Source organism: Amblyomma americanum, chromosome 2 (assembly GCF_052857255.1).
Source record: "Amblyomma americanum isolate KBUSLIRL-KWMA chromosome 2, ASM5285725v1, whole genome shotgun sequence".
Lineage (NCBI taxonomy): Eukaryota > Metazoa > Arthropoda > Arachnida > Ixodida > Ixodidae > Amblyomma > Amblyomma americanum.
In genome coordinates this window covers 105,446,985-105,459,724 of record NC_135498.1, presented here as the reverse complement: position 1 = coordinate 105,459,724, position 12,740 = coordinate 105,446,985, and the positions used below count along the sequence as shown (strand labels likewise).

Below are 12,740 nucleotides of genomic sequence, written 5' to 3'. Positions count from 1 at the left end.
AGGCTAGTTTCACTTTAAACGGAGCCTGCGTGCGCGAACACAAAGCAGAAAGAAACAGAAAGTGCTGCTAAGAAACCAACGACTTCATGTTACACTGAAAGTGACATGAGGGGAAACTAGAGTTAGCCTTAATTGAAAGAAAGAGGCTAGTTTCACTTTAAGCGAAGCCTGCGTGCGCGAACACAAAGCAGAAAGAAACAGAAAGCGCTGCTAAGAAGCCAACGACTTCATGTTACACTGAAAGTGACATGAGGGGAAACTAGAGTTAGCCTTAATTGAAATAAAGAGGTTAGTTTCACTTTAAACGGAGCCTGCGTGCGCGAACACAAAGCAGAAAGAAACAGAAAGTGCTGCTAAGAAACCAACGACTTCATGTTACACTGAAAGTGACATGAGGGGAAACTAGAGTTAGCCTTAATAGAAAGAAAGAGGCTAGTTTCACTTTAAGCGAAGCCTGCGTGCGCGAACACAAAGCAGAAAGAAACAGAAAGCGCTGCTAAGAAGCCAACGACTTCATGTTACACTGAAAGTGACATGAGGGGAAACTAGGGTTAGCCTTAATTGAAAGAAAGAGGCTAGTTTCACTTTAAACGGAGCCTGCGTGCGGGAACACAAAGCAGAAAGAAACAGAAAGCGCTGCTAAGAAGCCAACGACTTCATGTTACACTGAAAGTGACATGAGGGGAAACTAGAGTTAGCCTTAATTGAAAGAAAGAGGCTAGTTTCACTTTAAATAGAGCCTGCGTGCGCGAACACAAAGCAGAAAGAAACAGAAAGTGCTGCTAAGAAACCAATGACTTCATGTTACACTGAACGTGACATGAGGGGAAACTAAAGTTGGCCTTAATTGAAAGAAAGAGGCTAGTTACACTTTAAACGGAGCCTGCGTGCGCGAACACAAAGCAGAAAGAAACAGAAAGCGCTGCTAAGAAACCAACGACTTCATGTTACACTGAAAGTGACATGAGGGGAAACTAAAGTTGGCCTTAATTGAAAGAAAGAGGCTAGTTTCACTTTAAACGGAGCCTGCGTGCGCGAACACAAAGCAGAAAGAAACAGAAAGCGCTGCTAAGAAGCCAACGACTTCATGTTACACTGAAAGTGACATGAGGGGAAACTAGAGTTAGCCTTAATTGAAAGAAAGAGGCTAGTTTCACTTTAAATAGAGCCTGCGTGCGCGAACACAAAGCAGAAAGAAACAGAAAGTGCTGCTAAGAAACCAACGACTTCATGTTTACACTGAAAGTGACATGAGGGGAAACTAAAGTTGGCCTTAATTGAAAGAAAGAGGCTAGTTACACTTTAAACGGAGCCTGCGTGCGCGAACACAAAGCAGAAAGAAACAGAAAGCGCTGCTAAGAAGCCAACGACTTCATGTTACACTGAAAGTGACATGAGGGGAAACTAGAGTTAGCCTTAATTGAAAGAAAGAGGCTAGTTTCACTTTAAATAGAGCCTGCGTGCGCGAACACAAAGCAGAAAGAAACAGAAAGTGCTGCTAAGAAACCAACGACTTCATGTTACACTGAAAGTGACATGAGGGGAAACTAAAGTTGGCCCTAATTGAAAGAAAGAGGCTAGTTACACTTTAAACGGAGCCTGCGTGCGCGAACACAAAGCAGAAAGAAACAGAAAGCGCTGCTAAGAAACCAACGACTTCATGTTACACTGAAAGTGACATGAGGGGAAACTAAAGTTGGCCTTAATGAAAGAAAGAGGCTAGTTACACTTTAAATAGAGCCTGCGTGCGCGAACACAAAGCAGAAAGAAACAGAAAGCGCTGCTAAGAAGCCAACGACTTCATGTTACACTGAAAGTGACATGAGGGGAAACTAGGGTTAGCCTTAATTGAAAGAAAGAGGCTAGTTTCACTTTAAACGGAGCCTGCGTGCGCGAACACAAAGCAGAAAGAAACAGAAAGCGCTGCTAAGAAGCCAACGACTTCATGTTACACTGAAAGTGACATGAGGGGAAACTAAAGTTGGCCTTAATTGAAAGAAAGAGGCTAGTTTCACTTTAAATAGAGCCTGCGTGCGCGAACACAAAGCAGAAAGAAACAGAAAGTGCTGCTAAGAAACCAACGACTTCATGTTACACTGAAAGTGACATGAGGGGAAACTAAAGTTGGCCTTAATTGAAAGAAAGAGGCTAGTTACACTTTAAACGGAGCCTGCGTGCGCGAACACAAAGCAGAAAGAAACAGAAAGCGCTGCTAAGAAACCAACGACTTCATGTTACACTGAAAGTGACATGAGGGGAAACTAAAGTTGGCCTTAATTGAAAGAAAGAGGCTAGTTTCACTTTAAACGGAGCCTGCGTGCGCGAACACAAAGCAGAAAGAAACAGAAAGCGCTGCTAAGAAGCCAACGACTTCATGTTACACTGAAAGTGACATGAGGGGAAACTAGAGTTAGCCTTAATTGAAATAAAGAGGCTAGTTTCACTTTAAACGGAGCTTTTGTTTCCTACAAAAAGCGGCAAAAAATTGCATACTGGTATCGCCACTACCAGCTGTTTTTGCAATCAGGCTGCGGTGACGTCAAGATTATGTTTGTGCGTAAATCTATGTGGCTAAGGTACACTGCATTTTTATTTCCGAATGCCAATCACGCAGTGCTCCTCAGTCTTATCATGAGTTTGAATCGAATGTGAAGAGGAAAAAATACTCCATTTTTAAACCCAATCTGTGCGCGATAAACGCGTATTTTGCTGCTGAAAAAATCTCAAAATAACCAGAAAGGTATACATGGTGTACGAGGTATGTAATGTGGGGTCTAATGAAAAGGCTGCACATGGGCTTTTGAGAGATACCATAGAGGAGCGCTTCAAATTATTTTCGGCCACCCGATGTTCTTTAACGCGCACTGTCAGCGCACAGTACACATGGGCGGTTTTTGCATTTCCCCTCGAATCGATCCCGCGTCCTTGGGCTGAGCAACCAGACACCACAGCCACCAAGCCACCTCAGATCTCCAAGCCACCTCAGATCTATACCAAGAGAAGGCCATACTGTCGATTTGTACTATAGCCGGATACAACTCAAGAGCGAAGCAGCAAATGCCCCTTAAAGGAGCCCCACCAGCCAATGGGGTCGACCAAATCTCCCCATTGACGGATTCTCTCCCTCTCCCCCTTGACCGATTCCTTTGGAGTGGCAAGCGGGGAAATAGCATAGGGTGGTGATGAATTTGGAATAACTAGAGCTTAACCGGATTAACCAAGGCGTCAGGAAAATCGGTCGGCGCTGTTGGCTGGAGTGCTTCCTTTGAGAGGCTTCTAACGCTTAGTTCTCGGGTTGTACCTGACTATAGGAGCAAAAATCAGATGGAGTTCTCCTTGGTCTCGCTTTAAAACAATGCTTTAAGGCTATATTCAATACAGTTGTACGGAGAATCACCTGGAAGAATGCATTCCTTAGGAAGCCACTCCTTACTTTGCCGGCACCTTGTTAGCACGTTAGCACTACAGCTTTCACTCAGCCACTCAGCCGCTGTCTGTGAGGTCCCTACCGGGTTGTGGGCAACCTCTCCTAGACGGCCCACCTGCAACATAGGTGCCCCCTTCCCTAGGTGGCAGGTGCGCTACCTAGATCATGTGACCTTGTGACGTCATCACAGCCTGCCCACCGAATTGTGAGAAAACTGTTTACCGAGGCCGGGGTCAGTTCAATTAATGACTGGTCGCGATAGGTTGCTCGGGAAAAACAAGCTGGGACTCGCAGGCCGCACTGGCGACAGCACCTGCCATCGCAGAGAAATGTGGCATCGCTTAACAGCTGCACAACTGCGCCAGGAGTGGCACAAAGGCTTCCGGAGATCTATGAATGCAAAGCAGAAAATTCCGCATGTATGGGAATTATAGCTATCGTGGCTAGTTGGTCAATCACTGCCTGCGGAAACACACGAGCAACGGCACGAAGAGTAAAGACGCTACAACCGCGGTCTGCATAATGAGGAACAATGCGGTCATGTATTATTCCAGAGTTGCAGCGACCCGAAGTACAAGAAATGAAGTTCACAAGGGCAGAGTTGCGGGCTAGTTAGTCGACCATGACCTTTCTACAGCACAAACACACAGCAATGACGCGAAGCAGAGAGACGCTACAAACGTCGTTGTCTCACTTGTTCGCGTCATGCGTGCTGTGTTCGCGCTGTAAAAGCGCCATGAATAACCATGATGCCGCACATCACGCCTTCAGGGTTTCAGTGAATACCATACGAACGCACTCGCTGATTCGTTAACTTTCATGCAGGACTCGCTTAAATGTAAAAAAACGATAGCTGCCTTCTGCGTCCGGTGCAGCGAATAATTATTCACCCATAGCAATGCACTCCTATCGTATATGTAAGCGAAATGCTTGAACCTAGAGCTGGCTTTCGGAAATCACTCTGAGCAACAAACAAAACTGCTCCTGGAAAAGGAATCGATTGCATCTCGACAGTCCTGAGCCACGGGATGCGACGTAAACTTTTCAACATCACACGATAAACACGTAAGAGCCGCAGTCATGATAGCGGGTTTGCCGGCGGCTGCCATTTTTATAGGTATACTTTGATCAGATACATGTCAAGAACAAAGCGGCAGGTGCCCTTGAAAGAGGCCCTCCAGCCAATGGTGCCGACCGATTTTCATGACGCCGTGGTTAACCATATGGAGCCCTGCTTCTTCCCCTTTCATCTGCCACCCCATGCTATTTCACGCTCGCAGGTCCAAAGGGATCGGTCAAAGGGGAACGGGGTAGAAACTGTCGACGCCATTGACTCTAGGGACTCTTTTCAGCAGCATTTGCTGTTTTGTTCTTGGGTTGTATCCTACTATATCAACTGACACTGGGGGATGCGTTAGCGAAAACAAAACGGTTTGATTCGCTGTGCCTTTATGTTTTAATTGACATCGAACCCTATAGCGTAAAGGTTTGAGAAAAATAACTTAATTCAGAACTGCCCAACAACTCTAACCACTGCGTGGTGCGCAGTCTGCACTCGTAACGAGACATATTTGTACACATAGCTCACCGTTGCTTTGCAGTCATCCCGGCATTGGTCCTCTCTCTCCGGAACTGCTTGATGTCGTCGTCATCTTTTCGGCAAAAGTTCTTGAGTGGAAAAAGTAGGGGGAAAAAAGAAGGAACGGGAGACGTAATGAAAACGACACAAGAATCTCATCACAGAATGAAGCCCCAACGAGACACTGAGTTGAAAATAACTTTTTAATTCAGCGCAATTGTTTCGCAGAAATTCCAACTGGATGACAGTGATGTTCATGCTTATGTATCATAGACCACAGTGCATTCCTTCGCTAAATAATCGGTGGGCTGCGTCAGTTTATGCCGGTCTAAAGGACGTCTCACTCAGTCAGCGGAATCAGCAACTGAATTTTATTTTTGTGTGTGAGACGCGGCTCGCAGCGGGCCTCAGGCCTTGGTAATTATTCTGCTACTCTGTTTGCCTGGCGAGCACATCAGCCGGCTACGTCGGCTGTGCTCTGCAGTTTTTATAGCTCACCGCCAGCGCTTCACGTGCTAAACCTAGAATGACAATGCACCTTCCAGCCGGCACCACTTAGATACAGGACAAAATACCATTTCTGTTGGTGACAAAGGCCGCTTGTTAATTAAATGCCCTTCAGAACAGGGCCAGATTTATTGGTGTCTCATGTAGGGGGCGGCGTGATGGGGAAGGAAGGGAACATTTTTGCGGTCTCTCAGCGCCAAAAAAAAAATCGGGTTTGCCATGGTTTCCTCTTAGGAAATTCCTCGCTTGTGGGAACTACATTCGTGAAAACGCATTTAAATGTCACACGGCTTGCAAGGAGCCTTTCGTAGATGCCATTAGTCACTGGTTATTTGATGCTTACACAAACAAAGCCGCATCTAAATAACAAGAAAACTCTTTCATGCTGCGTGTGTACGAACGCAGCAAATCGAGACTTCCGTGGCGAGGAAAAAGAAACAATATTTGAAACCCATTTTTTTTTAAAACACCACCCCTTGCTGATGCGGTACATTTCGGGCCGAAGGCATCCACATCTCGTGACCCGCACTGTCTCTTGGCCAGTGGTTGTGTTCGTGAACATGAACAACAATCCTGGAGTGAAGTGAGGACGTGCAATATTTCTCTACAATTTTCAACTCGGTTCTTCAGAAATTTTTTTCAGTTCTCGAATCTGCCATCCATCCCGGTTAAACCGCTTTCGACCGGCGCTTTCGACGCAGGCTTCAACTATCGTCCCCTAACCCTCACAACATTAGCCGGTTGTTCAAGGCGATGAGAGCCTCCGCAGCAGCACACTCGCTGCACGAAAAGAGGAGCCTTCGTTACGCGGCCTAATACGACATACTACAACGAGGATGCTTACTGCGCGCATGTTACGCGTACACGTACACAAACGAAATAAGCATGCAGTAAAAAACGCGAAACTGAAGCCCCTAATGTTAATAAAATATGCACTGCGGCAAATAATACCTGCAAGAAACGAGCTGGTGAATTCGCAACTACAGAAAAACAAAAATGGCGGCCGTAGATTACAGTGACGAGCGCTTGGGTAAACTGTGCATGGCCGTCGTGTGTCTGAATATTTTCGAAGGTGTGCTCAGAACTTGGTATAATGCAAGAAGAGTTGTTTTCGCTAGAGCTTAGGTTATAAAATGAGCGCAGAGCAGCGCAAGTTTAATTTAAGCAACAGACCCTTCAAGCAAGATCGGTGAACTTCAGCCGCTTAGGGCACCTTTGAAATCCCAAACTTCAAAGGCTGCCGTGTGACACCACCAAAACCTCCCTCTACTGAGGACCCTCCTAAGCTTATAGGGGAGTCCGACATGAGCCGATGACTACCTATTAAAAGCCTGTTAGATCAGCCGCTTCCTCGCTCGTCATAGTTCTTTTTTTCTATCCCGTCTCCACCTGGTCACGTGGTATCGTACGAGACTGCGCTTTGGGCTGCGCCGCGTCGCGAAGGTTATACAGGAAGCGAAGCACGGCGTTGTAGCCGGAGGGACGTAACAAGGGGCTCCGAAAGCCCATACACTGGAACATTAGGGGCTCCCATCGCGGAGTGTTGCACATCGCGGAACGAGGCGTCCACGCTGATCCCTTGGAAGCCGATAATCTGACAGCGACTGAAAATACAGGAGGCGTTGCCTCGGGTTGTCGCACATGTTTTCATGCACGATCGTTGACGAATTCAACGAGATGCTGGAAAAACTTGAAGCTTACGAACAAAGGCCGTCAGAGTGTTTTGAAAACTAGTAAAAATGTTTGACGTCCCCCTGAAGAAGCGCTGTACTTCACGACGCAAAGGCCTGGGATAGCCACGCACTCGGATTATCGCGCTTCCATTCGGCGACAGCTGTAGGCTTCACGCCTGCGTCGCCGTTATCAGATGCACCGACGACAAAGATACTCACGCTTCCGATGGCGATAACGAACAGCTTGTCTATGGTGATGTCCGGGTAGTCGTGCAGGAAGACCTGCTCTGCAGTGGGCTTGTCCTTCATCTTCCAACTCTCCGTCTTAGACATGAACAGCTGCGAACGGAACACTTTGCATTGCGTTCATCTGTGGGTCTTTTTTCCTCTCCTATGTGCTCTGTTTTGCGCACAGTTTTCCTTACACTACCTCTGGACCAGCTATTTACTGCGAACTGCTTTCGCCGCTTACTCGTGGCGTTTGTGTCTTTCGACCTAATACCCAGCTCGATCAACTCACTCTTGGTGCTCGCTAACTGGACAAAATTCTTCCTTTGGCCGCAGTGTGAGAGGGCGATCCGTGTTAAGCGGAGTCTGGTGGAAGAGAGTGACTTCAAACAATTGAACACTTAACTACAACAATTACTTGTCGTGCACACAGGAGCCGCCGCGGTGGCTCAGTGGATAGGGCGCTTGGCTGCGGGCCCGAAGGACGTGGGTTCGATCCCGGCCGTGGCGGTCGAATTCCGGTGGAGGCGAAATTCTAGAGGCCCATATACTGTGCGATGTCAGTGCACATTAAGGAACCTCAGGTGGTCGAAATTTCCGGAGCCCTTCAGTACGGCGTTCCTCATAGTCTGAGTCGCTTTGGGAGGTCACATACTCATAAATCATAAAACCTGTCGTGCACCAAAAACTTCAGCACTTCATCACTAAAGCAGAATAGCAGATGAATATTTGCAAAACTATGTTCCACGGGGCCATTCACTCCAACAGTGGTCATGAAACTGGGGTCCCGTCCTGGAAGATACTCGCTTTGTTCGGGTAACTCGTGATGTGTAATACTGTCTTCCGTGGTTCCAAGTTGAATGATGAGACCTAATTGAAGAGAGTACAGCTTCGCAAGCGGGTGAACTAAACTATCGCCATTCAACAAATTCTGACCACACACTACATGGGGACAATAACCTAAATGGTGTAAGATTTTATAGGTTATCCATATATGTATACCCACAGAAGCAGCTCAAATGGAGGTCTGAATCAGTTACACAACGCACTTTCGGCCTCATGCTACCTCGAGCCCAGCTTCAGTGGCCTCCCCAGTCGTCATCACCTGCGCCCAAGGGCTGCTCCATCATTTCCCACTGCAGCAAAGTTTACTGATTGAAGCAAGCAATCAGAACATGAACACATAGCAGGAGGATTCTGTTAGCTGCCAGGATAAATCCGATCACAGGTAAAAAATACAATTTGAGAAGAAAGTGTCTAACACAGTGTTCCATCTCCTGTCAGATTAGTGTGAAGCTGAGTGCTTAACGGTGCATGGATGTCGAGATACTGGACACAAAAATCAGCTCCCAAGAACAAAGTACACGTACATAGCCTTAGATTATTTGTCGCTGAATTGTACTACCTGCGCCATTTTTCCATGTTTCCCCCCCCTACAATAATGCCTGTTTCCGGGCGCTGTATGTATCTGAATAAATAAAAAAAGATATAGAAGGGAAAAACGCCCGAACGTTTCCCTGCAACGCAGAGCCGCCGCATTTCATGAATCAATTATTCGAGAGTACTTCCTGGTCGATTTAAGCGATGAAACTTCGTGGCAGCATAATGAGCTACAAGCGGATGCCACCATTTAAAAAAAATGTGCAATTTTGTGTTCATTTTTTATATTGCAAAACCACGCAGCTACTTACCCGAGATGTTACGCGTGCGGGCACATAGCTGTTCCCTAAAACTGACAGTACATTGAGAGAGGCTCCATCCAAAGCTGACGGACTGCTGACTACAACTCGCCCCCTTAAAAGGTTTGGTTTATGGGGGTTTAACGTCCCAAAGCGACTTAAGCTATTAGGCACGCCGTAGTGAAGGGCTCCGGAAATTTCGACCACCTGGGGTTCTTTAACGCGCACTGGCATCGCACAGTACATGGGCCTCTAGAATTTCGCCTCCATCGAAATTCGACCGCCGCGGCCGGGATAGAACCCGCGTCTTTCCGGTCAGCAGCCGAGCGTCATAACCACGGAGCCACCACGGCGGCTCATTTAAAAGGGTCGCTTTTGGTTCGGCCTCGTCGTCTCCGAATGCGCGTAAACGCTGCAGTCGGAAGCAGCGCGAGAAGAAGCACTCACATTGTAAAGGAATTCAAGGAGGAAGGGTTCCGACGGTGCGTGCCATGCGTCGGAAGTGAGCGGCGCGTACTGCGAAACAATCAAGCGACCACACCACAATCAGTCGACCTGCAAAAGAATACAGCATTGAAAACTTTCGAAAGCGCTGCGACAAGGGACACAAAGAGAAAGACACGAAGGACAAGCGCTTGTCCTTCGTGTCTTTCTCTTTGTGTCCCTTGTCGCAGCACTTTAGAAAGTTTTCAATGCTGTACCAACTAGCTCAATAGTCCGTGTTACTGCTAAGAATACAGCACAGCGCTGGGCCAGTATTATTAACCTGATCAAAGAAAAGTCTCACAACGCCCCTTTCACTCCGTATCGGAGTCGGATGGCGTCACCTTCAGAGCATTGCAGCATGGTTATGGCTAACACGGGCACGCGAAATATGTCCCATGACAAATATCCCGAGCTGTCAATGAGCTATCCACGTCGAATGTCCTACTTTCATTGCACTCGACAGCAGGCAGAGCAGAACTTAAAACAGCTGTAATCCGAAAGCAACAGATTGGACAGCCGTCGCCGTAGCTCAGTTGCTAGAGCACCAGACGCGATATTCGGACGACGTGGGTTCGGATCTCACCAGCGACATGGTTGTTTTTTCTGCTGCTTTATAATTAATTTCTTTTAAGCAACAGGTTACTTGAAGTATTGTTCTCCAACCGTTCAGCACCACAAATTAAAAAGATAATTACAAAAACATTTCCCTATGCACCTTGGTTGCGGTGACTGTTGGCTTCCTTCATAAGTGTGTGCATATATATATATATATATATATATATATATATATATATATAGAGAGAGAGAGAGAGAGAGAGAGAGAAGAGCAACCTGGGTCTCACAAGTCCCACTGATGGCAGCAGCCCATGCCACCACAGGAGAGTGGCAGAGAGAGAGAGAGACGGTTTATTAATAGGAAAGGCAGAGAGGTTGGCCTGAAAAATAAATATCTGGCCTGCTACTCTGCTCTGGGGGACGGGAAGAGGGGATAAAAGAAGGTCACGATGGGGGACGATGATAATGGGAGGAGGCAGATGAAAAACTACTTTAAAAAAAAAGAAAAAAAAAACAGACTTTCTGACATCACAAACGCGAGACAAGGTCCGTGTCGCTCAAAAAGCGTGAGAGCGCTCGCGTTGCCTTTACAGTTCTAAAACTATCTGGCCAAGCGCCGAGGATCAAATCCTCAGAGAGGAGCGATGAGTCCATAGGCTTCAGAGCAGATGCGAGTATGAGTCTTTCACGTGCATACGCTGGACACGCCACTAAAACAGTGGCAGATCGCTTAAAGGTGCACTAAAGAGGAATCTGAACTCGTCTGTTTACAGCGGGAACCCTGCCTACACGTTCTGGGAATTATTAGAAACTCCGAATTATTGTCCTGTGCGGCCGATTGTCCTAATTAAATCGGATTAAACGTCCCGGCTCCCGCCTTTTTTTTTTTACTCAACGTGGTAGGTAGGCGGACTCAACCAACGCGTGGAGTGCCTTTCAGCCAGTCCAATAGCGGCTTCGCTTTCGCTTTTATTTTGTTTTTTTTTTAGGTTTCTGTGAATGAACAGTTTCAGTCACAGACAATATAGCCGCAAATTAGGACCACGGAAATAAAAATACAAGTGCACTTTTTGATTTACGCATCACTCCGCCGATGGCAGAGCGGCAAGCCGCCACGGGATTGGCTGACGCGTTGGTTGACTCCGCCTACCTACCGCGTTGAGATAAAAAAAAAATGTGGGAGCCGGAACGTTTAATCCAATTTAATTAGGGCAATAGGCCGCACAGGACAATGGCTCGTAGTTTCTAAGAATGCCCGGAACGTGTAGATAGAGTTCCCGCGGTAAAAAAGACGAGTTCAGATTCCTCTTTAGTGCACCTTTAACAACTGAATCACTGCGCCAGGAATGGTATGAGGACTTCCATGGATCTATGAATGTAAATTAGAGAATGACCGATTCCGCATATGTAGGCAGTAACGCAATATCGCTATCCCAACACCGGAGCCGCAGTGAACATCGAACTGCTAGGGCATATAATTCGCACTGGGCGTAACTACGCAAATCTCGCGTCAATTTTTACAGAAGCTGTTTAGGGACATCATCCGGAGTAACCACCAGTGTAATCAGTCCGCAATCCGAGTAGAAAGAAGAGGGAGAAACGGAGAAGGAGGTAGGAAGAAGCCACTTGCATTTATTGTCAGTATAGACATTGTTCATCTGAAGCACCTTAACAGCCAATGCAAAGATTAGATCCCTGTGAGAGCTTACCTTTGAATTAACCGCGTCTAACCATAATGTAACCAAATTTTTTTTTACCTTTTTTGACTACCGAGAAAGTTCGCCTAAAAAGTGAACGCTAAAAAATGCTTATGTCCATATGCACCGGGTATAGCCCTTCTATATATAAAAAAACATTTCAGCTATCTTCGGTAGGTCGTTTGAAAAATGCGTTTAGCGTATCGGAAGTTGACAGAATAAAATCAGTTATATCCGAGGTGGCAACCTGATGTTCGATATATCCGAGCTCAGCACACGAAGTTCGTTACATTGGAGGTGGCTGGTGACACACTGAGGTTCGTTATGGCACGTGTTACGGCGGTCTCTTTCCGCTTGTACAGATCTTTGGAAGGCAGCGCATCATAAAGGAGTTTTAGCGCAAATTCGCAGTATAAGCTGAATTGACCGTTTAATGTAAAGTGGGTGACGTTTTCCGCATTCTGCCATAACAGCCGCTATGAAATATCCTCATCATGTACGTGACGGGGAGTTATCGATTAAAGGGTTCTCATTTTGTTTTTTAATACTGTTACACTCTCCAGCTTTGCTAAGAAAGCGAAATCCCGGAAAAGACCTCTCTACTCAAGCCGCGTATACATCTGCCACTTCACTGGGCATGTACAACAAGCAGCCAGTTTGGCCTGTGTGGGTCTGGGCTGAACATTTATAATACCGGCGGATAAACTCGCAACTGACGTCGAAAGCCGATGCGCACCAAACAATACAATGCAGATCCCTCAGATACTTCCAAAATTGTCACTTTTTTATAGCGCAACCAGTCGGGCTTGTTTTTCCTTCGCTAGACAGGAAACACTCCTTCGTAAAACATACCGCCACTGGATACACATTCAGCTGTTGCAGCGTTTCCATCCTGCGCACGCGTGGCGC

The 12,740-nt window shown here is 46.7% G+C and overlaps 1 protein-coding gene across 1 annotated transcript in view; it reads right to left on the bottom strand.

The window, feature by feature from the left end:
* Positions 1-12,740, bottom strand: part of LOC144119964 (uncharacterized) — a 94,347-nt gene that overhangs the window by 244 nt on the left and 81,363 nt on the right. The window contains exons 20-22 of the mRNA XM_077652460.1: positions 9,541-9,609; positions 7,406-7,525; positions 5,016-5,095 (exon numbers count right to left, since the gene is read on the bottom strand). Coding sequence (XP_077508586.1) covers positions 5,016-5,095; positions 7,406-7,525; positions 9,541-9,609 — 269 coding nt within the window. The remainder of the gene's footprint in view (positions 1-5,015; positions 5,096-7,405; positions 7,526-9,540; positions 9,610-12,740) is intronic.